Raw genomic sequence first — 26837 nt, 5'->3', positions numbered from 1 at the left:
TTTGGGAAGCGAGCGGCTCGGCGCGGTCTGGAACTGCGGTGTGCGGAGATGGGTGCGCGCTCTGCCGCGTCCCTGTGTCCAGCAGGCAGCCCCGGGCGAGGACTGAGCGCGGAGAGGTTCTGACACCTGCGCTGCCCCGGCCGAGCTGCACAAAGCCTTGTTGGGAGCTCCGTGAGCAGGAGCCGCAGGAGGGGACGGCATGGCGGTGAGCATGGACGATGATGTTCCCCTAATCCTCACCCTGGACGACAGCGGGAGCAGCGCCTCAGCCCCTCTGGATGAGCTGGATCGGGAGGAGCTGCCCAACGAAAGTAAGAGCCCTTTGTCATTGCGTGCCCGGTGTTCGTCTCTTGGGGTGGCCGCTGTGAGACCCCCAGAGCTGGCGCTCAGTGCCCGGGGCTGCCCGGTAAAAGCAGGTGGGAGAGTTTCTTGTTGTGCCGCTTGTTGCTCTCAGCTCCTTGTGACACCGCGGGGGCCGGGCAGGTCCCACCGGTGCCGTTTCTAACACAATTCTGTGGTTTCCCTGTGACCTTTATCCCTTTCCTGCTCGTTGTCCCAGAGCGTCTCCTTCCCTTGGCGCTGTCCCGCTGCAGTTATCTCATGTGGCGTTTTCCCAGCGCTATAAACATCTGCACTTCGTGAGGCTTCTTTTGTCTGATTCTAGTTTACGTTCTGATTTTTGCAGGAAGGGAAGTGTTGATAAAATCCCTTCCACGTCGTTATTGTGTTCTTATCAAAGAGCCTAGAGTACTTCTAGACAACGTATTCATGTTGGCCCCGGCTGTTTAGTGAGGCATAGCCAGCCTGTGAGCGCTGGGAGGGGGAAAGCAACAGCCACCATCCCTCAGAAGCTTTGCTTTTCTCCTCAGCGTGTCTTCATTAAAGCCCTCACCCTGCAGCAGGTCGGATGTGACCAGCAGATGGGTCTGAGCGTGTTCAGGGAGTTTCTGGTTGCTGTTACACTTCACTGGATATATCTGTGCACTTTTGTCCAGCACATCCCCGTGACTTCCAGTTGCAGGTGCAGACACACAGGTCTTGTGATACTGTTCCAGCCCTTGCTGCCACAGGCTGAAAATTTGGAACAAATGCATCATTTCCTGGCCAGGCATCCCTTTCATTATTTTTTTTTTTCTTTCACATTATCCCTCTGTGCTATACTGCCTCTGAGATTTGATTCCTCTTGCAATAAGATGGGTTCCCTTAATTTTCTCATTCTTGCCTTCCCAACACAGGAATTCATTTTGGATAACCAAGATTATTCCTCCCTCCTGTTCCTCTGCTACCCCACAGTGAAGATCCCTGACTAAATTGCCCAGTTGACTTTCTCTTAAGCTCTGTTTTATCCTTGCTTCATCCCATCTGCTTGTCTTTTAAAGTTTAGCCCTCTATTTTTAAGTTAAATAGAAGAGAGATTTCTTCCTCCGTCCATGGGTGTATTTATAGGATTCCTTGTGACTAATTTTAATCACTCTTCCCTCTTTCTTTCCCCCGCCTCCCATCCCTTCAAAGAAGAAGTTGTGTGAGGCTTAACAATTGCTTGAAGCCAGCATGACTGTGTTAAAGCACAGGCATGAGAATGAATGTATTAATAAATAAAATTCTCCGCATTGAAATACAGGGAAGTTCTTTAGGGACCAATTTTGTGCTTCTTACAGGATCACTGTGTGGTTTTTGAGAACTCATTTCCTGGGATCCTTCAAATGAAATGTCTCTTATTTGTATGTTTTAATCGCTGTTAAAGTGGGATTTGCTGCAGCAATATAAAACTTATGCTATGGCAGTGATAGGGAGTGATACAGAGCCTTCTGAAGTCAGGATGGGATGAAGGATTAGGAGGGGAAGGCTGGCATCAACAACTTGAAAGGCAGGTTTATCTCTGGGAAGTGGGAAGCTTAAATCAGGGAGTGAGCCCACTGACACCAGCACTGGCAAAAGTAAGCTTGTTTAAAAACCAGGACTTGTAGTCCAGCTTTTACTTTTTCCTGCACAGAAAATCTGCTGTGAAATGCAGCCAAGTTGTGTCTTGTGGAGGCTGTGAGGAATCAAATGTGTGCCCTCTGCTCTGCCTCCCTCCCTGTGGCTGCTGAGCACTGATACGGCATTAAAAGAACTGTGTGATGTCACTTCTTCAATCAGGAGCTTTTCTTTTCCAGGGAAAAAGTATGTGAGAAGTCCTTGTCAGGGGAGAAAAAGCCTGCCAGGATGAAGATGAGGACATGGGGACAGGGAAGGTCAGGAGGCTCTTTCCTTCTGGCTTTGTCCTCTCTTTTCCTGAGCTCTCATAAGTGAATATTCTGCCAAAATTTGGAGGAGCAGCCATCATCAACTCCAGCCTGTCAATGACAGGTTAAACACAAAACGTTTACTGAGGTGTGTCCCCAGAACAGGCTGTGACTGTTTGCAGTGAAGGACCCACCATCCTCTTCCAGGTGACACCTGGGGAAAGATAAAGTGGCTGTGTAGCTGCTCCTTGTTCAATCACGTGTTTGAGGTTGATAATAATTAAGTCTCACTCTTTCTTTGTGTTCCTGTGTGCACAAACTCCTCTAAATTTTATTCCATTCTCCAGCCTGTCACAACCGTGTCACTGAGTGCTGTGTACCTGCGTGGTTCAGTGTACATCAGCTCTTGTGTTTTTTAAAGAACTTCTTGTGCTTTTAAATTAAAAAAAAAAAAAAAAACACAAACCTTTCCATGGTCTGGCTTTGTTCCAGTCAGGTCTTTGGATAAATGAATTTGTAGCTGTGGATTCTTGGTGTTGATTGCCTGGAACTGGAGACACATTTCTGGGTTGAAATAAGTAGAAACAGGGTTTTCTGAAAGCAAGCCTGTAGCAGATGTAAAAAGAAGGGATTGAAGTGCCAGAGTGAATTCCTTTCCAAACTTTGCAGAAGAGTCCTCTCCTGGGTGAGTGGGTGTCTTGGGGTTAGAATAAAAGAGAGCTAAAGGAGAAAATTGTGTGGAAAATTGCATTCTTAAAGAAAATGTCCAGCTGCAAAAATTAATCTCCCAAATCCTCCAGCTCTTAAGCATTTAATGAGAGAAAATACTTGCATGGGAGGAATATTAAACTCTGCCTTGCCTAGTTTGTGCTGGGATACAGGGCTTCCAGGGAGCTCCCATCTGCAGCCACCACAAAGGGTCAGAATCCTGCAAAGTTGACAGGAATTCAGACCACATCCAGAAAAATGCGGTCCCTGTGCTGCTGCTGGTTTTCTGACTGTGCTGTGTAGGGGCTGGGTCATTTTCCTTTGCAGCTCCAGCAGCTGAAGGTGACAGGGAGAAGCTCTTGCATCACCTGGATCCACAGTGATGAATGTGATGCTGCCCTTCCCTAGCACATCTTACCTGAGCATCTCCACACAAACTCCAGTTCAGCTCCACAGCCCCTGCTTGAGGGCAATGACTACTAGGGGACTGAATTTCTATAGAAGGCAGAAAGGGAGATGTGAACCTGGCATGGCCTTCCCCAAAATCCTGTCCTGAGAGTGATGAGAACCTGCCAGGGTTTAGTGATTTCCCATCCCTCCTGAACTCCTGGGAAATGTTTGAACGGAGCTCTCAAAACATCTCCTAAGTCTGTTTTCCATCTACAAAGGCAGTGTGGATAGCCTTGAAACTCTAGGACAGTGTCTCTCCTTGAGCTGATGGGAGCTATAAACAATATATGGGTGCACGTTGATTTATCCTGTATTAGATCAGATACAAGATTCTCCTTTGCCTCCTGCATGGAAATTGCTGTAGCCTCAAGTAGAGTTTCAATGTGTTCAGAGCAGAAAGTAAAGCTCAGAGTGTTGTACATGGAACAATGGGATATTGTCTGTTTTCTCACACAATGGCTGATGGCAGGGGGAAAGAAGTCATCTTTCAACTCGGGGTTTTTACAAGAAAGCTACTCTATCTGCTATTGAGGTAAAAACTAATTATTAGGGAGGTGGGGAAGCAGCTGCAACAGCCAAGAGCAATGTTTTCTAGAAGGACTGTTGGAAAATGGGAAGTTATAACTTTGAGTCAGGTGTCTTTGCAATCTCACTTTCTACTGCCTGGGGAAGTGAATTGTCCGGAAAACCAGAGCCAGCCTGGCCTTTTAGGGAGGTGAATTGTTTGGAAAGGTGAATATATGCCTGGTGCTGCTGGGAATGAGCAGGTGTGTGAAGAAAGCGAGATTTCTCTGTTGGTGGGGTTGGAGAGGCTGCCCCAGGCATGCTGGGGGAGGAGTGTGGGTAAGGAAAGCCCAGGGTCTGTTGGTTGAGTAGAACAGTGTGCTGGAAGGGGTGTGCTGGAAGGGGCTCTCTGCCCTTGCATTGGGACAGTTCCCTGATGGAGTGTGGCAAGGGGCTTTCAGCAAAGCTGTTCCTTTTGTAACTGGCTGGTGGAGACACAGGTGCTGGTTCTGAACACAGAGTCTAGTTACAGCATTAATGGATGTTCTAGACACCAAACTTGTTGGGGCTTTTTTGTTTCTCTCCTTTTTTTTTTTTTTTTTTTTTTTTAAGTCCTTTACTAAGCCCCAGGTAGACACCTGGGATTTGGGGCAGTTCATGTTCTTTTTCAGGCATGTGAATTATCTGGATTTTGATGTGTTTGGTAGCAAATGCAGCCTGAAGTGACAGAAGTCTCTTCTGTGTTGGATCTGGTTCCAGAACACATTTGTAGTGGCAGTGAGAGAGTTAAGTCTGTCCATGTATTCCACAGCTTCAGCCCATCTGGTCATGGAATCATCTCAGAGAATCCTGGAATGGTTTGGGTTGGAGGGGCCTCAGAACTCATCCTGTTCCACTGTCCTGCCACGGGTGAGATTTCCAGGTGTCAAACAATTCCTGGAGGGCTGAGGAAGCAGGGAATAAACACCTGACCTTTGGAAAAATGCTGCAACCACACCAACTCCTGGGACCTGTGCTTTTTGTGGAAGCACTTGAGCCACTGTAGAGGCATTCTGGCTTTGCCATCTTTGGAGGAAAAGAGGCATTTCAAATGTCAGGCCCCCGGTAGATTTAATGAATCCTTCAGGATCTGTAGGTTTGGATCCTCGTGTGGCAGCAAGGGTTTCAGAGGTGGCTTTTTGGACTGAGGCACTGGGTATGAAATGCTGTAGCTAAATCAGGTGAAGGAATGAAGGGGATGAGGGAGCAAGCAGCTGCTTGCATTGGACCTGGCAGGTTCCAAGATTTCTGACAGCCAGGCTCTTAAACAGCCTTTTGGATTATCTGGTGGCTTTCTTGGATGCTATGCAGGATATTTTCTCACGTCATGGCCCCTAGTTCTACCAATTTCCCTTTAATTAGTTCCAGCAGCAGCACTTCTGCTGCTGCCTTTAGAGGTGAAACATGGCCAGAGCACAGGACTGGGATCTCATTTTGGGAAGCAGTCTGGTTCTGCTGCTGGAGCAGCTCCTCCTTGCACCTAGGGTAATTCAGGTAATACCACTGTGGGTCACAATCTCACCTGGAAAGTGCTGATTACACCTGGTGTGGGAGTGGGCAGGTAGGCTTCATTCCTTTGTTATGAGGAGATGCTGTTTTGCATTGCTGTGCATGATTCATTTTTACTAGTATGCACCTGCTTGAAATTTATAGAGAGGATTTTTTTTTTCCAAAGCACGAGTGGTGGTTTTGTGGTGGGTTGTTGGTTATGCCTCTGAAAGTCTCATTTCTCTGACCTAACAGCCTTGCATTCTGCAACTTCTGCCAGGGCTCCTCTAATCCTTTCCTGGCCTAGATGACTTAAAATGAATGTTTTAAGGAAGCAAAGCGGAGCAAAACTGCCTCTGAGATGAGTGAGGGGTGAAAATCTTGGATGGGGAAACGAACACCCAAAACATAAGGAGATTATTGTTTTCTCCTTCAGTACAATTCGTTTCCCTGGGTGATGAGCTCTGTAAACTCGGAGGAAGGAGGGAGATGCTGCTTTCTAGAAGATGTTGGGGATCTTTTGCTGTGATGTTAGAAATAGTGAAAAATACATTTCTGCTCTGAACCATCCTCTGGAATCTCACTTGTTCTGAGAATTCAGGTTTTAAGGCAAGCCTGTGCTTAAATACTTGGGTAGGGCTGGTGCCTTTCTTTCATGAGAAAGAGCCCTGTGTTGTCCAAAACTCACAAGCATTTGTGTGGAGCCATTCTCACCGTGGTTCTGTGAACGTGGTGCCTGTAGAGGAAGAACCCCAAGCACAGTAAAGTACCAGGAGGTATCGAGGGCTGCAGTCACTGTGGGTATTTTTTCCAAGCCTTCCTTGTTTTCTGAGCTCTGCAGGAGAGCGGTTTGCACAATGCACACGTTGTGTGTCTCACAGTAGGATGCTCTGTCAAACAGAATCTCTGCACTGTTGGCTCTTTCAGGCAGCGAAAAAAAGAAAAATCCCAGTGATTTTTGTCTTGAATGCCCCATGCTGTTCAAATCTGAGCTGGTAACTACGTCTACAAGGTAGAGAAGACTTGGGTTAGTGTTCCATTATCCTGGAGTCAAATGGTTCTTTCTCCTTTGTCATCTCCTGGAGCACTGGGGATGGAGATCATCTGGCACTGTAAATCCGGGGGGGATACTGCAGAGTGGGGCAAGGAGTCTGGAAGCTCCACACTCCCTTCCTGAAGATGGGAGTGATGACCTTGATGCTTTGAGGGAGAGAGCCCCTGCCCTTTGTGTGTCTCTTCTGCAGCACAACTCCCACCTTTTGGGCTGAGAAGACCAGGGTGGTCTTAGGTGTTTCCTCCCTGAGCTGACTGTTTTCATTGGAAAATGTGGGACAGGGGCGTGTGTCATGTCATCAGAGGGCTCTGCTTTTTTGAACAGGTGGTCCTGGAATAATAAAAGATGTTAAGGAGTTTGAAAGTGTTTGAGCTGCAATTTTAAATTGACAACTTTCCAGCTCGAACCGGTCACTCCTCAGCCACCACAGCTGACTTGGAAACATTTGGCTCAGGAAGCGGAACAACAGTTGGAAACAAATAGTGATTAGTTTTTTCATGGCTTCCCAGGGAACGCATCAGTTTGTTCGTTTCCCCCCTCATTTTGTGGCTCCTGTGGATTTTTAAGGCCCTGTCGATGCAGGATGTTCAGTTTAGCCAAGCCTGTGTACTGGCAGATTAAAATGAGCAAAGGCTGAGCACGCTGAGTTCACTCATCATAACCAATATGATGCTTCTCAGAACTTCCTTTGCCCTTGGTATCTTCACTGAGGAATCCTGCCTGCTGCCGTCAGCCCCCCTGCGTTGAAATCCCATTTTACCCATTTCAGTGCTGTAAGAAGTGCTGTATAAACTAAACAGGAGCATCTGTGAAGTGGTTAGAGTTGTTGTTGATTGCCTTTTCCTTATTGCCTTCAGGGGATTTAGGCTTGAATTTGCTGGAAGTAGAATTTATGAGCCAGAACGCTCCATTTCTGATCCTTAAGCTGGGAAAAGTGCGGTGAATTAGATCGGTCTTTTCTCCTGCCTCCAATGTCTCTGGCTTTTGAGCTGGACCTCGCAGGGCTCTCTCTGTGTCTTTAGCATAATTGCTTTTTGCATGTGGAGAAGAAGGCTGGTTTTCACATGGCTGCTTTCTTTATGGGGAGCTGCAGGAGCAGCGTTAGGGTTTGGGCCATCTGCTCGCGGTGAGCGGTTCCGCGGGCAGCTCGGGCACCTGTGCCTCACCTGGGGGACAGGGACAGCAGAGCTGAGCTGGTGTTCATCCACAGCAGCCCCGTGGCCTTGGGGAAACATCCTGAGCATGGCAAGAGGAGACTGCTGTGGTTTGAATCGTGCTGTGGGGGTTTGGAGCACCCAGTGCTGCTTTTACAGCCACGATCTGGTGATGTCCGTTTGGAACAAAAGGCTTTTCTTCTCCTGCTTATGTGTGGAGATTCGGGATGTTTATGTGTTTAGAAGATTGAGGGTGTATCTCTGTGCACAGCTGTGTTAAACCCCCTGATTCTGTTGGGCTGGACGTCTCAGCTACACTTGTGTTTCCCACATAACGTGTGTGTTTCTGTATTGCCGCTTGGGAATGCCTGTGTTTTATTCCAGCTATAATCATTTTGCAGAGAGAGAGCATTTTCACTATCCCCCACAGATCTGGGAAAGTTTATGGCGCAAAAGCAAAGTGGATTTCACTAGAATGCACAAATATGTTCCTGGTCTTCATTAACCAAATGAAGAGATGCCTGTAGAATTAAGACTAAGTGATCAAACCTGGAAGTGGGAGCAGTGAGGAAAATTTTGACATTTGGGTCAGGGGGGTGAAGTTACCCAGTCAGAGCATTTTCCTTTCAGATACAAGGCTGGTGGCATGACCTTATCTCTAGTGGTTGCAAAGGAGAAGATTTAAACACTCAAAATTTTCTGTACTTCGAGGCAGCACAAATGCATAGAAAACAGAAATGTTCATGGAATCTTTAAAGCTGTTGGAGAGGCAGCAGAAAGTCATAGTACCAGCCTGGTACTGGCTAACATGTACATGTTAGTACACGCCTGGGCTGGCTAACATAAAAGAGATAGAGATATGTAGATAAATATATATGAAATGAAGGAATAGCACCTGGGAGTGGAGGAAAATCCTGAAGAGAAATGTGGTCAGCAGAGTTAAAAGTGCTCTAAAGGACTTGAGAAATAAAAAGGCACATTAAATGATTCCAGCCTGTCAGGAGCTCAGGGTTTAACACTCCAATAATGCTACAGGGAAGCTCAAGAAATACTGAATGTATTCTATATTTGCTGAAAAGCCAGATGACACAGTCATTGTATGACCTATTCTTCCATCCCCATGGTAAATAGAGATTAGACAGCTCATTCTAAAGGCTGGCATTTAAAAATCAGCAGATGACTTTTGATTTCTAAGGCTGCAGCTGAGGCAGTCCGTACATTGCTGTAAGAGTGACTTGCTCCCAGCCCCAGAAGGTGTTTTGCACCAGGCAGGAGATTGCAGGCCAGCCAGCCAAGGTTTCCAGGCAAAACAATGGGAAACCAACAGTAGCTCTTCTAAAATCTGGATTCAAAGAACAAATTTTTTGTGTGGATGACTTTTGAAGTCAAAGTTGTGGTTCTGTGTGAGGGCTGTAGGAATTGAAATAAGGACCAGTTGAGGGAAAATCAGCTGTTTAGCAGATGTCACATTAATGTTTAACTCCTTCCTTCCTCTCCAGCCATTAAATGCAACCTCCAGTTCCTGCCAGCAGTGGTTTCCACCAAATATGCAGAAGCCTTTTTTCCTAATGGAGAACAGTTCCCCAGCACTGGGGGCTGGGGTTTTCCCTGTTCTTTGCATGTGTCTTCCTCTGAAGTTGGCAGCTTCTCTTTCCTGTCTGAAGGACAAGGCAGAGGAGATGTGGCAGTGTTGTATTTCAAAGGAATCAGTGTGGTGGAGTCGTGTTCTAACACTGCAAAACACAATTACCTCCTTATCATTGCTGCACCACAGCAAATAACTTTAATTGGTCTCAGCCTTTCGTTGGAAGATGTTGAGAGTTTGTTATTTAACTTTTAAATTTATGTCATTCTCCTGCTATCCCTCTTTCCTCAGGGAGAAAAGGTCAGTAAGGCACATACCTTATTACTGCCTTCTTCATTCTAGTGCTGCTTTGGCCATGCTGGAGGTTTGTTACCCAAATTAATCCTGGTTTCTCCCAAAGGGAAGAGCTTCCTCTCTGCTTCCCACTTCTAACTTTGTGACTTCCCTGGAGAGCTGCTGGTGGCTGGAGCTGGCAGTCAGTCCTGGCAGCACACTGCTCTCGTTAAAAGGGCCAGATTGCAGCTTAATCAAACATCTTTCCAAACTGCAGCAGGGAAATCCAAAGGCTCTGCTTTGGAGAATTGGAATGAGGAACGTGCTCTTAAACTGCTGACATTGTGTTGTTACCGAAGCCAAAGCAGATCTTTAATGTGTTAAAAGCAGGAGACACTGCTTTCCCTTTTTGGAACAAAAAGAGGAAATTCTTCCATATAACAGGGTATGCTAAAGAAATGCTATGGCTGAGGGACTCTGATATTGTCTCTTTCCATTACTTCCTCAAAAATTATGAATTAGAAGTGTGTGTGTGTGTGTGTGTATTTCACGTCTGGCCTCTCTGCCTTAGGTAGTCTCTCCTATTTTTCCTTTTTGGTTTGGTTCAGCAAAACCTTAACTGTTTCCAGTTGTTTTCCCATCCATTAGTTGTTGCATAGAGCCCTCAATGACTCAGATATTTGATTCTAGTTATGGTATAATTTTTATCTCAGCGTGTGTAAAGCCTTTGCTGCTGTGATACAATTGGACTGATGAGGTTATGGAGCATATTGGCTGCTGAAAGGATGGATAATGTGAGTTGTAGGTGATCCTTCTGTTGTGGCTTTGGCTTCTCCTTTTTGTGGTGTTGTGGCTCATTTGTTAAGATAAGAAATAAAGGATATGAAGCTGGCGGCAATTTAGCTTGACACAAGTGAGATTCTTAATTATAGCTTCCTAATGCAACCTTTCATTCTGTGGGACTTTTACTGAATAAAAATGCTTTGGATTGGACTTTGCAGCTCTGTTAAGAAGCAGGAACTCCTGTGTTCCACAGTTTCCTATTGAAGGAGTGCCTGGTTCCAGCTCTCCCTGTGATATTTCATGGACTCTCAGATGCAGGAGGATTTAATCCCACATCTGTCAGGAGGCAGCTTTGTGGAACAGGGTTTAGACAAGGGGTGGTTTACATCTGTCAGTTCATCTTCAGCATCTGAACCTTGCTAACCTAATTATGGATCCCAAACATCCCAAAAAGGAGGGATCTGCCCCTCTACCTCTTGCTATGTATTCGGGAGTGAAAGTTGTCCCAGGATCAAGCAGTTCCTGGCCAAAACTTCCCACATAATGTTTCAAGAGGAGAAAAACCAAAAGCCAGAGTGACTCAGGGATGAGATCAGAGGAGAGCAGGTGTCCTGGGGAGACAAGGCAGTGAACTGCACAGATGAGGATCTCCAACCAGCCGAGCTTGGCTGCTGTAGATGGGTTAAGTTATCCTCATCCTTTTTTTCCTGGAAGTCTTTAGTTTTATTTTTTCTTTTGATTCGTCTTTACACATGTCTCTGTCCCCAGGAGGGTGGTGCAGGAAGTGAATATCCAAATGAATCACCATGGCTCTTCTCCTGAGCCGCAGAGCAAAGGGTTAAGTGGCTCTGCCTCAGTCAGAGCAAGAGCTGGATGGAGCCAGGGTTTCTGCTGGGGCTAAACCATTTCCTACCATGCTTTAGCTCTGCTGGCATCGTGTTCAGCTTGTGCTCTGGGGGTTTTACATGTGTGCAGTGCAGATGTTAGCAAGGATACAGTGCTACCCTAATTAAACAGCACTGGGCATAAGCTGCCTTCCAGAGAGGAGCTCGGCTGAGGAGAGGCAATGATATATAAAATGTGACTTACCATGCTGAGGGACATCTGCTCCTCCTTCACCAGGATTCAGCTCCCTGTGGTGATGAAGGCATGATGTGAGCTTGTGTTGGTGCTGGAGGAACTCGCTGCGTGCTCGAGTCAAGGCGAGGACGGCTGGCTCGAATCGCCTTTTACCACTAACAGGAAGTGGCAACATCCGTATTTTTTAAAAAAAAACTTTCCTATGTTAAATAGGAAGCTGAAGTGACTTTATTTGTTGAGCTTCACAGCAAGTGAGTGCTGTGAGAATACAGTAAGACAAAGAGCCCTGAGGCCTTTGCATATGCTTGTGCTGTGCTGTTGTCGCCAAGGAAGAGCATGACTCAGTTACGTTGGCTTGAAATATTCCAAAGTACATTATTTCTCTTGTAGCAGAAGGGCTTGGCACTGCTCTCTGTTGGAGATGCCCTTTTTTCCTAGGCAACAAACTGACAGCAAATTGTTTAGACTTCCCCGTGGCTGTTCTATTCCTTCCCACAATGTCCCCTGGAACAGGACAGGCACGAAGACATTTTGGGCTGCCCAGAGCAGTCGTGCGATGCTGCCGTTGGCACGGGGCTGTGATATCCCTGTCACAAAGGCAGTGATATCCCTGTCTGTCTGTCTCACCTCTGAGACGTGTGGCCAAGTGCCAGACCAGCTGTGCTTTCCAGGCAGCTTCCAGCTTTTTTTCTGCCGGGTAGGTGAGCCTGGCCTTGAAGAGACGAGCGCCCGTGTGTTTGTGCCTCAGTGCTTGGGAGGAGCAGTTTCTTACCAGCCTCCGTGGAGGAGGGAGGGAAAGTTAATCCTCTGGAGGTGAAACTACATGGCCTGTGAGCCCTTGGAAGGAAAAATGCCATCACTGATGGTGGGACAGCTCCAATACTTGACTAAAATCTTGGCTTCGGGACTGAAGATGCCTGCACAGATTGTGTTGGGGAAGGGTAGGCATCTACCTTGTTTCCATGTTTTTTTATGGATTTGCACCTTCTGTAGTGAGTGTTCCCTCGGTTCAGCTGATGAAGGCTTTCCAGGAGAGAGGAGTGCTTCTGGAATGCTTCTGGAGTGCTTCTGGAGTTCTCCTTGTCCATCCTCACCACAGCCTCAGGGAGCAATGTTGCTGAGAGAGCCAGAAACCACAGCCAGCACAGGGATCCTGCACTGGCACAGGTCTTGGATGTGAGCTCAGGAGCACCAAGACAACCTTTGATCCTGCTGGGTTCTGCCTTCTTCCACGGGTTCATGTTCAGTGCAGTGGGATACCTGGTTATGTTTGTAAACCTTGGGCTCTGTGACTGAGTTTGGGAATTACAGATCCAGTGAGGATGGAGGGTGTGGGAAGTGAAGGGGGTTATGGCAGTAAGACATGAAAAACCTGGGGAAAAAAAGGCTCCAAGTGAATGGTAGAATGGTAAAATCATAGAATGCTTTGGATTGGAAGGAACAGACACATTCCACTAGAACAGGTTGCTCCAAGCCCCATCCAGCCTGAACACTTGAACATGCAGGAGGTGATGCCTTCCTTCCTCTTCCCACTTTTGGTGAATCAGGGACCTTGCAAGGCCACGTGAATGAAGGTGTGTCCGTGTGTCCTTGGCATTTCTTTTTTTTGCCTGTCAAGAGTAATATCACTCTCACATGGAACTCACCGGAGCAACTTGCCTATTGCATCTTGCATTGACTCCACATGCGATGTGTGAACAGTATGAATGACAGAAAAAGGGGTTTTTTTTCTGATTTGAGTCACTTCTGCAGTGTTCTGTCATCACAGGTGTACTTGCTAAAATACCGATATCTGGGCAGGATGGGAACCAACATCCCAACCATCCTCAGCCATTTAGGAGAAAGCCCTGGTAAGTCCAGCAAAGGCTTTGGATCTAGGCAGTGAGCCAGTTAGGGAATCTCAGTCTGTTTCAGTGCAAGGCCATAAAAAGTGTGTGCTATCTGGAAAGCAGAGCATCTGGCAAAGTGGCTAATGAGAGCCAGACTGGGAGAGCTCCGAGGCAAATGGAAGAGCTGCCCTGTAGGTTGGTTTATAACTCTTTGAATTTGTAGGAGATTACTAGTTTGTTGGAAGTTTTTTAAAAAAATATTATTTATTTATAGAAGTGCAGACACCAAAACCCACAGAATTCCAGAATGACTTAGGTTTGATATATAATAGCTGGCTGGGAAGGGTGATTTTTCCCAGCCTCCTGTGGATGTTATCTGTCCCTTATTCCCCTCTCAGCTCTGCCCTGGAGATCCCCTATGGCTGCACAAGATCCTCCGAAAGAGAGGAGTTTGTGTACTCTCAGCCCATGGAGAGTTTTTCCTTCCCCTAAGCAGGGAATTTGTTTTGCAGAGGGAGAGGTTTGGGCTCTGGAAAGTTTATACTCCTTCTCTTTCTTCCTTGTTTTTTTTTTTTTTTTTTTTTGTTTTTTATTGTAATGATGACATATGGAAACTATTTACACAGGAGCATGCTCCGCTGCACTGAATGGAAATGCTGGAGTCCCGGCAGTCTCGTTCCGGATGCCTTGTGGAAGCAGCCAGCTGGTTTTGCTTTTCCTTTTTTTTTTTTTTTTTCCCCTTCACCCCCCCCCCCCCCCCCCTTTTTTTCCCCTCCCTCCCTGTCTCTTTTCAGGGAACAACTGGGATAAGTTACACAAGTGTAAGGAAGGAAGCTTTGCCATCTGTGACCAGCCCAGTTCATTTCCTTTGGCGTGCCCCTCGCGCTGCGAACTTCACAAAATCTCTATTTTTTTTTTTTTTTGTTTTTTTTTTTTGTTTTTTTTTTCCCCTCTGTTGTGCTGGAGATTCCTTGCTGTGCCTGCTCAGCACTTTGACTCCTCTCCCGTTAGCTCATCGTGCTTGCTGGTGAGCAAGTTGTGCTAAATGCCAAAACACGAGAGCGCAGCACACGAATCCGCGCTCCGCCAGCACGCTTGTGCCTGGCAGCTCCTCGTCCTGCGGCTGAACCTTCCCAAATCTCACCCTCGGAAACAGCCGGGGAAGGGATCTCCCTGAGGTTCTCAGGTTTGAGCCACCTTCCTCAGAGGGGAGAGGAGAAGCTGTTCAGTTCTGCAGGCAGCAGAGCGGAATCTTTTGTGCGGAGCTTTCCCTTGAGGGAGCTGCGAAATCTCGGAGCAGCTTTGGGAAGGGAGGGAGGAACTCACCAGCGGCTGCCATGCAGTGGAGAGAGCTGCCTGCCATCTACTTCGAGGACTCCGGGAGCCCTGTGGAGAGATCCTCCTATCTCATTGAGCTCCATACTGATGGTAAACGCCGTCGGGGATGTTGTGCAGCACGAGCGGAGCCGAGCTTGCATTAGTCTGTGTCATTGTTATCATGGGAGCAGCTGAGGAAATTAGCTCGCTGGAGGGCTGCCAAGCACACAGTCAGAGGGCTGCTCTTCAAATTTATTATTATTTTTATTATTATTTATGACCCAGATGATGCCGTTGCCTCGGGGATGCTAGATCAACCTTCTGGTACCTGATGGGGAAGGAGCTGATCCACAAAATGTAGCTCCCCATCAGAACACTTCAGTGCATTTTCTGTCGTCTGGTTTAGACAGCAGGAAAGCATCTTGATTTCTAGAGCTGTTTTTTGGTTCCGATTTGCATCTCTGAGTGCTCTTTTGTATTTGCAACCTTCGTCTCAGAGCTGGGACAGCTCTTCTGTGGGAGGCACAGAGCTGGGTCCTGTCCTGGGTATTTGTTGGTGTGCATCTTTTCCTAGTGTTGATCCTTTCCAGAGAGGATAATTTTTGCAAAAGAGCTGCTTCAGGGTTAAAGGTGATTTTGGCACTTTCTGGCAGGGTCCCGTGTGTTGGTGTTTAGGTTAATGCTACAAACCTTTGCTGTTTTGATCCTCTTAAATTTTGTATATTCTGTAACATAAAGTCCAGGTTCTGATGAGATATGCTCCTCCTATAACTGTTAAGCATCAATGTGAAAAGGTTTTGCTCTCAGGCTGCAGCTTGAGGGAGCCTGTCTTTTTGAGACACATCCCCAGAGCAAAAGCTCTGTAAATAATAGCATTTCAGAACTTTTTAGAGCTTGAAATATAACGCTTCTGATTTTTGCATATGGCTGTCATCTCTTAGTTAAAAAGCAGACAAACCAGAAGGCTGCCATTCCAGCTCTGTGGATAAATAAAAACTCCATCATTCAGGTTTTTTTCAAGAACTGTGCTAAATCAAGGGGTGTGGGGGAGGAACCGGCCTCATTCAAACATTTGTCCAGATTTTGAGTGGTATTTTGAGGGTGTGGGGGAAGCAAGGAAGAGAAACAGGCTTCGTGCTGCAGAATGCTCAGCAACCTGAGCGTGCAATCTGGAAGGTCTTCACAAACCCCAGAGAAATGTTATCTTAATTTGATTTGGGGGTGGAAGAGGCAGCTGTGGCTGTGCACTGGTGAAGGGGTTCTGATTTCTTCCCACTCCATGCCTCTGCCAGGAGCACATGGTGCCATTTCTCTTGGCGGGTGCGGAGTTTTTGGCATGGGCTCCCTCTCCACTCCAGAGGGTGTTCTGGAGAGACTGAATCAGTAATTCATGGAGGATTATTTTGTCACAGCAAGTCTTCAGCAGGCTGTCATGAGAGGGGGGGAAAAAAACCTCGTGGTGCTTTTTGCCCACTCTCAGATAACAACTTGGAACACAGAGAGAACCACAGCTCCTGTGCTCATAAAAAAAAGGGGGAAATCAGCACTGCTGTGATGGCAAGCTCAATTTTACATGTACCCACTTTGGGAACATGAGGCACTGGAGGAGGGAAGTCTCTTCTGAGAGCAGGAACAGCCATGTGATGTGGGAAATGTTTGAAGCTCTGGAGAACTGAGAGTGTGGCTAGCTCCACCGCAGGCCCTGAGCAGGTCTCACTGCTGTGGGTTCTCTGCTCAGTGTTCTTTGTCAAAGGTAAAATAAAACCCCCGGTCCCAGAAGAAGAAACCAAGTGACATTCGCTTTTTGTACAGTAATTGTCTTCTTGCTTAGTTTTCATCTGTCTCAATAGCACTGAGGCTGCATAATGCAAAAATGGCAATTACTTTGGAGTTTACATATGTGCCCTGTGTAACTCTCCCATGGGAAGGGCACTGTGTATGTGTTGCTCTGCTTGGGAGTTGCTTTTTTGAAATTGAATGATTGTGGGTTTTTTTAAACAAAATCTTTATTTACAGAATCTGGTTCAAATGTTCAGTATAGTATTGTTCTGTAGTTCTTTGCTGGTGAGAAGGACAGACACTCATAAATTTCAGAATTAGTGTGTGGAATGTGAACAGAAAATTTATCTTGCAGTTTGTTTGCATCAGAGGGGTGTTGGTACTTACCAGCACCTCAGAGTGCTGTGAAGATGTGTTATTTAGTGACTCTGAAGTGCTGTGAGAAATGAGGCTTTCTACTCAAAGTACTGACAGCTTCTCTCCTGACCTTGGTGCCCCGTGGCAGGGGCAGTGCTGTGTCCATCCTTCCATGGCCTCTGCTCCAAGGACATGTGCAAAAGCTTCTTGCTCCTTCAGCAAATCCTCTTTTCTTCACTGGGCTGGGCATCCTTGGGGGCTGGTGGCTGTTACCTGCCTGGTGATAGTTCCTGATGCTGAGAGCAAGCTTCAGGCATGACAGCACACACCTCTGAGCCAGGAGAGCTGCTTGCTGTACTGAATAGGAAGCTGTCTCTTTTGATGTTCTTCCAGGAGCACTCCCGTGTGGAAGTGCTGGGTTTGAGTGTCTCTTTAAAGCTCCTGCCTGCCACGAGTCAATTTGTCAGCTACTCTGCCTGTGTGTGATCCCAGAGCCTCCTGCTCCATCCCAGCTTCCCTAATGGTCCCTCCCTGTTTGTCTGGTGCAGATGGAGGCAGCTATGACGTTGTGAACGATGCCTCCAGCCCCGCAGCCAGGGAGTGCTGTGCCCAGCAGAGCTCTGCCCGCCACAACTGGGAGATGAACTACCAAGAGGCAGCCATCTACCTCCAGGTGAGCCCTGCAGGCTGGGGAGAACGGTCTGCAGGAACCGCCGTGCTTCTTGGGTATGGGATACAAGCAGCTTCCCTTCTGAGGCTGAACATTTGTCAAGGATTCTGCTTCAGGAGTGGGGCGGTGCTGGAGGCACCTCCACATAGGCTTTGGAAGTCATTTGGAGCAACTGAACCACAAAATAGCCACCCTCTCCCAAGGAGTGTAGTGGTTGGGGGATTCAGCACCTGCACAGTTCTGCTACCTCGGCGTGGAGGTTTTTGGTGCTGGTCATGGATGGTCATTTCTTCTCTACGGTCATTGCTCTCCTGGAAGAGCAGGAGACGAAACAGATTCCTGCTCTGGAAGTGCGGGTCCCAGTCCTGCCTTGGCCATGGAGGGGGGGGGTGGGTGGCCCAGTTAGTGTCAGTCAAGTCATGTGAAGTACTGGAGAAAGCAAAGGTCTTGATTTCTACAGGATTAAAGGATGCTGGGATTAGGATCAGCCCAGGACTGAAATTTATAATATTTAAAACAATGTAGAATCAAACCCCACCCATGCTTCAGTTACCAGAAACACCATCCTTACTGCAACAAAGGGTTTGTGTTTTTAAGGTTGCTGTACATCTGGTGTGAGCAATTAGCCACCAAAATGAAGCTTCTCCCAGAGCTGTCCAGTCTGAAATGGTTGATGGTACTGTTACTGTCCCTCCTTCCTTCTCTTCATTCCCTTTCAAAGCTTTGAACCCAGTTGGGTGGTTTTTGTTTTGTTTTGTTTAAGCCACTGTAAGGAAAAAAACTATTTGTTCCTCCCTGCTCTGACCCCACAGGACTGGGAAATCTCACTTCTCAGGTATTTTAAAACAAGTGTAGGCTGGACGTTGGCAACATTTGAGCTCCATGGTGTGCTGGAGCAGCCCTGACAATGGCAGGGTGACTCCAGCCTCCCTCCCAGGCTTTTGTTTAAACTCCTGATTATTGGAGCAGCCCTGCAAAGGGTCATTAAGCTGCTGCAGCTCTGATGGTAATGGGCACAGCAGGCCTGGCTCTTGGATGGGGATGATTGCTGCTGCTGCCTGGACCAATAGCCACGATGACACTGTCCTTGAAATGAGGTAGAATCACTTAAAGAGAGCTTTGTGAGCAGTGGCTGCAGGCAAGTGTTGGGTCTGGATAAGAGGGCTTTGCTGTCCAGCCAGGTTTGGAATTGCTTGGCTCCCAAGAGGCAGGATTTAGGCTGTTTGTCACTCCACAAGTGTGTTCTGCCAGGCGTGGATGGGAATGACCCTGCTGATCTCAGCCTGGGCTCTTTGCAGGGCTGGCTCTGTCCTGCTCCAGCCCAGCTCTCTGACCCAGCAGTGTTTGTTCTGAAACCCAGTGTGAGCTGGAGTAAGTGAGAAACGTGGGGACCCCTCTCCTGAGCGAGTCTGGAGAATGCTTCACTTGCTAAAGGAGAGTTCCCTGACCTCATTATCCATTTGCAATCACAGCTATTCTGCTTTGATAGCAATAGCTTCACTGTCCTTGCAGTAATTGCCTGCCTGCAAAGATGTTAATTTAGATAAAACCTCACCACTTCTGCATCCATGTGGCCCTGCTGGGGAAAAGTGATCTCTTATGACAGTTCCCAAGGGGCAGCAAGTTTCCTGTGAGTGACTAAAGCTCCCTTGCCAAAACTGTTGACTTGAGAAAGAGAAGAAGTTGTTGGGTGGTTCTGCATGAAAACCCTCTAAAATCTCCCCAAACTGAGTTTCATCCTAGGGGTAAAAATAGTCATGATGTAGCTGTTTAAAAATCAGTTGTAGGCAAAGTGTTAAGATGGAGTATCTGACCTTTTAATGTTAATTAAGCTTTCTAGTTAAGAGGGAGTGGCAAATCAGCATAGACTTGTTAATTTTTCATGGAGTCTCTTACATTCCTGAAGCAGAAAACACTGTGTGTACTCCAGTGTTTTCTCCCAGACATTTTGCAAGGCCAAGATAAGGAGGAACAACTGTCAGCCAGGTGCCCTGGAGCTTATCTGGGTGTTTTCTGTGTTCTGTCCTGGAGAAGTTTAATCAAATAAGTCTGTAAACATGTGGAAGTAGTTGCAAGTAAATGAAGTGCTGTGTTTATATTAGGATTTTGGCTGAAGTTAGTTTGCCTGCCTTTATAAACTCTCCCAGCTCTCTGCCTCATTGTGAAAAGGCTCAGGGGTTTCTGAGGCAGGAGTTTGTGGATATTACAGTTTCATTACTGAAATGTGGTTATGAACAGAAGGGGATGTCCCATGTGTATAGAGTCCATTCCTCAATAAACACATCAACAACAGGCTGTAAGTGGGAATAGTCTGTTGGGAATTGTATCTAATCCCTATGAAAGTCTGCATTCTTCACTCTTACAGTACTAAGAGTCACTAATGCTGGTCCCTTCTTCATTCCTGCTGCCCTAGGAAGGAGAAAATAATGACAAGTTCTTCACTCACCCCAAAAATGCCAAAGCACTCGCTGCCTACCTCTTTGCACACAACCACCTTTTCTACCTGATGGAGCTGAGCACAGCCCTGCTGCTCCTGCTGCTGTCCCTCTGCGAGGCTCCAGCCGTCCCCATGCTCCGTCTGGGCATCTTTGTGAGTACCTGGGGGCTACCTGGGGAACTCTGCTTGCTCTGCAGTGTGGGTGAGAGGAAAACCATGGCCAAACATAGAGGAAGGAGGAGGCAGTAAAAAAAAAAAAAAAAAAAATGCACCTGGCTTGTTCTGTAAATGGTTGACAGTGGATAGGCCAGACAGCAAAGCTTCCTTTTTCCATCTGATCTAGGTAGGCCACAATGGAAGTGACACTCGTTTTGTGTTATCAATTGGTGCAGTTCTTCATTTTGTAACAGAAATGGGTGGTTTTTCCCTTTTCTATGAGATAGCTCAGCAGTCTGTGTGGTTTGATGGGATGGTTTCAGAGTTGTCATGGCTGGTGCCATTATTATCCCAGCACCACTACTGGTTCCTAGAACACAGATCAGGACCCTCCCTGTGATTGTCCAGAATGTCTAATTCAAGAGAAAACCCTTCTCTTTGTAAAATCTCTCTGCCAAGCAGCTCTCCTTCCTGTGTTTCACTGAAAAAATTACAGTTTCCGTGTTTTTTCCAAAGTGTTTCTGTTCCATTTGTTGTTGTCTTGGCCTTTTGTTTCACATGTATCAATACATTTTTTTCCTGTGTTGCTCAAGCCCAGAAGGGACATGGATTTCAGGGAATTCTGGCCTGGTATTGCTTAGAGGAAAATTGCACTTTTATAGGCTTTAATAAAAGCACAAAGCAGCAGATACAGAAATTTTGAAAAAACAGTGCTATGTTAGCTGTAAAAGAGTGGCTTGGGGTTTTTTTGCATGCCACAAGGTGATGCTCAGACTGCTGTCAAGCCCACCTTCTCCTTGAGAAAGGAGGGGCAGGGGTGTGGGCTGTGCTGCTGTTCTCAGCAGACCTGTGCTCTGGCAGGTCCACGCAACCCTGGAGCTGTTCGCGTTAATCGTGGTCGTCTTTGAGCTCTCGATGAAGATGAGGTGGCTGGGCTTCCAAACCTTTATCAGGCACAAAAGGACTATGGTCAAGGTGAGTTGTCTGCTGGGTAATCAGGATTTCTCCTTTAGCACCTCCAAGAACCAAAGAGCCAGATTAAATATTGCCCCGCGCTGCGGCAGGGATGACGTAGCCACTCTATGATGATTCGTGCGAGATCCTTAAACTCTCAGGGACACCTCCCGCCCTTCAAATGTCCAGCCAGAGAGATGGTCAGGCAGAGCTGTGACTCCCCCCTTTGTTGCAGACGTGTGTGCTGTTGGTGCAGTTCATCGAGGCCATCGTGGTGCTGGTGCGCCAGACCTCGCACGTGCGCATCACCCGCGCCCTGCGCTGCATCTTCCTCGTCGACTGTCGCTACTGTGGGGCTGTCAGAAGGTGATGCTGGGCTGCCTGGGGGTTCTGCCCTCTTTCCTGGGGCTGGGCTGCAGGGAAGGCAGTCAGATCCTGCAGGCATCACAGGGAAATGAGTGTCTTTCAGTTGGAGATGGTCCCGTGGTGACCGAAGTGTGGATGTGCTGATGGTACGCAGGGCTTGGGTGTGAACCACCTCAGAGAGGCCAGCACAGGGGTGGGGCTGCATTGGCTCTGCTCCTTGGCTAGCCTGGAAACTGCACGGTGAATCAGGGCTGGTCTTCAGTCTGCAGAGGGAGAGTTGACAGCGTGACTTCAGTGTTGTTTGTGGTACCTGAGAGCTGACTGCAAAGGACAGATGGGGAGCTTGGAAATGATCTTAATTTAGCAAACTTTCTACTTTTAATCCTTGGAGGGAGTGGGAAGAAAGCCCTCAAGTGTGGGGTGGTGGTGGGGTTTTTTTTTTTCTTTCCCCTGACAGCCTGGAGGAGTGAATGTGCAAATTTTAGTTTATTAATGTTTTCTGATTTTTCAGAAATCTGCGACAGATCTTCCAGTCCCTCCCACCATTTATTGACATCCTTCTCCTCCTGCTTTTCTTCATGGTGATTTTTGCTATTCTGGGTGAGTTGTGTTTATGGATGGAGAAGTGATGCTCTTAACCAGCGATTGTCCAAAATCAACGTGAACAGCCTGCATAAGTATAAAGATGATCAGATTCAAAGTGTTGCCAGGATCTTCCATCTCTTCCATTTCATCTGCAGTCTTCTGGAAGGCAGAGTTAAAACACCCAAAAAAATCTGAAAGCTGGGTATTTGATTTTGAGACAAAAGTCCTTTTGACCTTTTCCAGAACACAGTCAGTGACATTTTCAAGCTCTGCTTCCACCAGCTCTTCCTCAGTGTTGTCAGTTTAATCTGCAGCCCCACAAATGCATGTCTGGAGTGTACCTGCTACAGTCCAAACCATCCCCAGAAACTTTATTTTCCAAAAGGAGCAGGGAAATGCCAATTAAATCTATTGGCAAATCTCTGTGGAGAAAGTCTTCCAGATACTCCCATTTTCAGGGTGTCAGAGAGGATTTACTGTTAGTGGGACCTTCCCTTTGGGAACTGCTCCACTGCTCGACATTGAACTGACTTTATTTTTGTTTGTTCTCTCTCCTTTCCTTCCTCCTCTATTTTCTCTGCTACCTCTTTAGGTTTTTACTTGTTTTCTCCTAACCACTCGGATCCAGTGAGTACCTTGATTCCTTCATTAAGAATCCAACATGACAGTGCAGTCATAGTTTATTCCATGTGAGAGCAAACGCTGCCTGCTCCAAGGCTGCCTGGCAGTGTCACCCTGCTTTACCCTCTGCTGGGGAGGAACGCTCTGGAAGGAGCTTCCTCCAAGACAGGATGTCCCCAGGAGAACATTTTCACAGTTCTTCCTTGTTCTTGATGCCTTTGTTCAGCCAAAAGAGCCACCTGCACTGTGCCCAGGGGAGGAGGTGTCTGGGGAAAGCTCTGCCACTTCCACTGCTGTGGTCAGAGTCCAGCAGCCACTGGTTCCTGCTGCTGCCCAGGCTGTGGCTGGCTGGGAGAAAGTACTTCTGAAAATGTGCTTCTGGTTTGACCCTTCACACACCATTTCTCAGGGAACTTTAAAAAGGACCAGTGCTGAAGTACTTTTCCCTAGGGAGGGCATCAGGGGATTGTGGGAGTGCCTGTATCCAAAGGGGTGGGGGGACTGGTTGTTTCTTTGAACAAAATGTCCCTATGAATTCCTGCTTGCATTTTATCATGGGAATTTCTTCTTTCAGTACTTCAATACCTTAGAGAACAGCCTCGTGAATCTCTTTGTGCTTTTGACCACTTCAAAGTAAGTTCATGCTCTTCTATCTCAGTCTTTGCCTTTGTCCCAAAGGAGTCTGGCTGAGCCAAGAGTTGATCTGCAGAAATGCTCTGTCTCCAAATGTGTGACCCCTTTCCTCTGCCTGAGAGAGAGAGATGTCCAGGGTCAGCCTGCATGGGAAGATCTAGTATTTCATTTTCCTTTAGGACACTGTGACCTGAGCTGCAGAGTTATCTCTAAGGACTCAGCTTCATCACTGTGAGGGCAATAAGGGGAAAACAGCTTTGTTAGGCCTTGGTCCAAGAAGGGAAAATTTGTGTTTGTGCTCCTTTGTCAGCCAACAGCTCGTTGTTGAGAAGTAACTTCCTATTCCTGTGCTGCAGTTCACCTGTCTGCTGGGAAATTGGGATAACAGCAGTGAGTAAATATTGATCTGCTGTCAGGGAGAGCCCTGAGGATTAGGAAATTAGTAAAGGATGGAATAAATCTGAGGTTGTAACACCTGCACTGAGGCTGTACTGCTGTTGTGAAGTATCAAAGCATAACCCTTAACCACATCACAAATCCTGTTTGGTGTTTGGGATGTGTGAGGAATGTCCTTGCCATATTTATTTTTTTTTTCCACGAGTTTTGCACAAATGTGTGAATCTTTAGATGTGAGTTTATACACACCCACCCTCCCGTGCCCTGTGCCTCCTGCCTGTGCAGTGGGATGTGTACCATGGGTTATTTGGTGTTTTCCCTTGTGTCCTTTGGGATGCAGTTTTCCTGATGTGATGATGCCATCCTACGCCCGGAACCCCTGGTCCTGTGTCTTCTTCATCGTGTACCTCTCCATTGAGCTCTACTTCATCATGAACTTGGTGAGTCCCCAGGGGAGCACTTCACTTCCCTCTGCCTGGTTTTGGAGTTCATTGCTCAGCAGAGTCTTTCCCATTCCCAACACTCTGCAATCATCTCAGACCCTTTGGCAGAATACTTCTAGAAATGGCAGCTTGGCTACAGATAGAACTCTTTTAATGTCTAACCATAAGGAATTGAACTAAATCACAGAAAACCAAATTATATGAGCATCTTTCAACTACTCTGCCATTAATATCATGCTTGGAGTGACATACTCAGTTGCATGAAATTTATTACCCTTCTCTGTCTTAATTATTTATCATAAAATGGCATTTTATTATCTGAACTTGCCCGAAATACTTTGTAAATCAGTTTGAAGGGGAAGGAATTACTCAGTATGGCAGGACTGCAGTGCTGATCACTGCAGAGTGAGAGCATGGCTGCCCAGGGGAGGATGTGAGTGCTGGAAAAGGGCTTCTCAAAAGAGCTGAGGAATTCTGCAGCCCAAGGTGAGGGATTCAGTGCTTGTGGTTGGATTTCACTGCCTTCCCAGATGGAGGGTTAGCTTGGCTATGCATAGCCAAAGCTCCCAGGAAGGGTGAATGCAGAGAGCAGCCCCCAATCCCTGCTTTCCAGGAGCAGATCAGGGCATTTTAATAAGTCTTTTGATCTGGTTTTCTGCTGTGTTTTGTGTGGTTTAGCTGTAGCTCTTAAAACCCACTAGCAAGTGTTGAGAGGCCAGAAGCATCTGGACCTCCTCCAAAAAGAAGATCAGAGCTGTGAGCTTGGGGATCCCTTTGTGGGAACCCTTGTGCCATCATAACCTCACCAACTCCGTCCTGCCTCCATCAGCATTCCTCTCCTTGCTTCCCTGAAACCCTGCAGAGTATAAGGGTCAAACCAGCACTTTTTTTTTTTTCCCCCCCGTCTTCTCAGCTTCTGGCTGTTGTGTTTGACACTTTCAATGACATAGAGAAGAGGAAGTTCAAGTCCCTGCTGCTGCACAAGCGCACGGCCATCCAGCACGCGTACCGGCTGCTGGTCACCAAACAGGTACAGCTGTGTCAGCAACACCCCTGGGCTGGGCTGTCAAACAGCACCTCCAAAAAAAGGGCATTTGTCTCTCTTGATTGTGATCAGTCTCACTGAAGGGCTGCTGGCTTTTTCATTCGTGTAACTTGTTCACCTCCTTGAAGAAAAAGGAAAGTGCTCTGAATTTCAGCCCTGCGTGAGGTTATGGCTTGGTAAAATGAGGGGAATTTGTTCTGGAGTGCATATGATCATTGATTGCTCTCTGAATCAGTCTGGGTCACTTGAGGACTCGTTTGGCTTACCAAGCATCACTACTGAGAGGAGGGATAGGTCATACAATTGAAGATAGAATCCATTTTCTAGATCCCGCACAAATGAACAGTGCAGAAACAGAAGGAGTTCACCTACAAACAGCTTTTTACAGGGACAAGCACTGTGGGGAGAAGGTTGATTTCTTGCTTAACTTGTTGGAGCAGCATGAGAAATCAGAGAAATAAGACCCAAAAGTAACTAACCCACTTCCAGAAGATTAGTTCGTGTTTAGTGCACATAGCTGATGGTCTTTAAAAAGTGCCATGATGGGATCTGTTGGGCTGCCTGCTAATTTCCCAAGAAGAAGGGTTGAACCCTGCTTGGGGTATCTGGTTGGACAATTTTCAGGTGATGGGGCAACAGGGAACAGTTCTGCATTTGCTGGAGGGACCAATTGCCAAGAAGGCTTTCTGATCTCTGTGCCCTGGGATGAGCTTGGTATGTTAAAGTAATAGCTCTGGGTACTTAGGGGGCTCAGTTATAATGTATGAAATCCTGCTTAAAACAAATCCAGAGTGAGAATTAAAAGCCTCTGTGCATTTCTGCCTGATGTTGCTGCTTCTGACAGCATTCCTTTGTTGCCAGAGGCCATCTGGAATTTCCTTCAAGCACTTCGAAGGGCTGCTGCGGTTCTACAAACCTCGGATGTGTGCCAGGGAGAGATATCTCACCTTCAAAGCACTGAATCAGAGCAATACCCCTTTAGTCAGGTAGGATGGTCCTGCTGCTGCACTCCCTGCAGCTGGGCTGTGCTTTGGAGAGGATGGCTGGATTTATGGAATGAGCGTTGTCTGACACGTGGGAAGAGCGTTCTGCCACGGGAAGGGCTTTTCCAGGAAGGTACCCTGAGAGCTGAGGTTTTCCTTGGGAGGTGCTGGAGTTCCTGCGTGCCCTCTTGTGGATACAGCGCCGTGCTGGCACTCCCAGGCAGGATGTGCTTCCCAGTGCCCTGCCAGAGCAGAGGCAGGAGCTGGGGAGCAGCGCTGGAGCCTGCGAGGAGCATTTCACACACAGCTCAGCCTCGCAGCTTAACAAGTTTTTGCTTTTTTCCAACAGCTGGCTGTTCCCCCCAGGGTTTTGTTAATTAAAATTTGGTTCTGCTGGTGCTTTCAGGACTGCCATCCTCTGTGTTATGAGGCAGAGAATTGCCATTCTGGTGGGGGGTGGGTGCAGCTATCTCCAGCCAGCAAGGGAGCAGAGGGAATTACAGCAGGAAACCTTCTCTTCCTTTTCCTTTGTTCTGGCCACAGACAGGTTCCCAGTTTCTCTCCTGTGTAACTGGTGCTGATGCTTCTCCTTGAAGTCAAGTGCCACAGAGAGGTATTGAAAATGGCACAGGGAGAAAGACTGAGTTGTGAAATGTAGTCACCGATATGACCACTAAGAGTCTGAGAAGTTCAGCATCCTCACTTTCAGACACATAAAACCTGTTACAGGCCCGACCCTGAGCACCTAGACAGGCACTCATGTTCTATGAGTTCCTTTGCTTTCATGTCCTTTTTCAGACTTCATTTTTACCTTGAAAAGAAAACGTGCAAAGGTGTTAGAAAAGGACTGTATGAGTAATTAAGACTTCATGAAGAGCAGTGCAATCTCCATCTCTTGGAGTTGGCATCTGTGCCTCAGGTCT

At 47.2% G+C, this 26837-nt stretch overlaps 1 protein-coding gene across 2 annotated transcripts in view; it reads left to right on the top strand.

The window, feature by feature from the left end:
- The first annotated feature begins 186 nt into the window (after positions 1 to 186).
- The window catches only part of TPCN1 (two pore segment channel 1), a 39906-nt gene continuing 13255 nt past the window's right edge, over positions 187 to 26837 (top strand). Inside the window, exons 1-11 of one of the 2 annotated variants that reach the window (XM_062504702.1) lie at positions 187 to 311; positions 17174 to 17298; positions 19709 to 19885; positions 20750 to 20863; positions 21078 to 21208; positions 21720 to 21808; positions 22386 to 22420; positions 22989 to 23047; positions 23784 to 23883; positions 24800 to 24916; positions 25793 to 25917. In XM_062504702.1, coding sequence (XP_062360686.1) covers positions 200 to 311; positions 17174 to 17298; positions 19709 to 19885; positions 20750 to 20863; positions 21078 to 21208; positions 21720 to 21808; positions 22386 to 22420; positions 22989 to 23047; positions 23784 to 23883; positions 24800 to 24916; positions 25793 to 25917 — 1184 coding nt within the window. In that variant the 5' untranslated portion in view covers positions 187 to 199. Of the gene's footprint in view, positions 312 to 13986; positions 14601 to 17173; positions 17299 to 19708; positions 19886 to 20749; positions 20864 to 21077; positions 21209 to 21719; positions 21809 to 22385; positions 22421 to 22988; positions 23048 to 23783; positions 23884 to 24799; positions 24917 to 25792; positions 25918 to 26837 lie in introns of those variants that run through there. The other variant, XM_062504703.1, reaches the window with a different exon arrangement.

Source organism: Cinclus cinclus, chromosome 17 (assembly GCF_963662255.1).
Source record: "Cinclus cinclus chromosome 17, bCinCin1.1, whole genome shotgun sequence".
Classification (NCBI taxonomy): domain Eukaryota; kingdom Metazoa; phylum Chordata; class Aves; order Passeriformes; family Cinclidae; genus Cinclus; species Cinclus cinclus.
The sequence above is the reverse complement of the archived record's forward strand: the minus strand, read 5'-3'. Positions and strand labels throughout refer to the sequence as shown.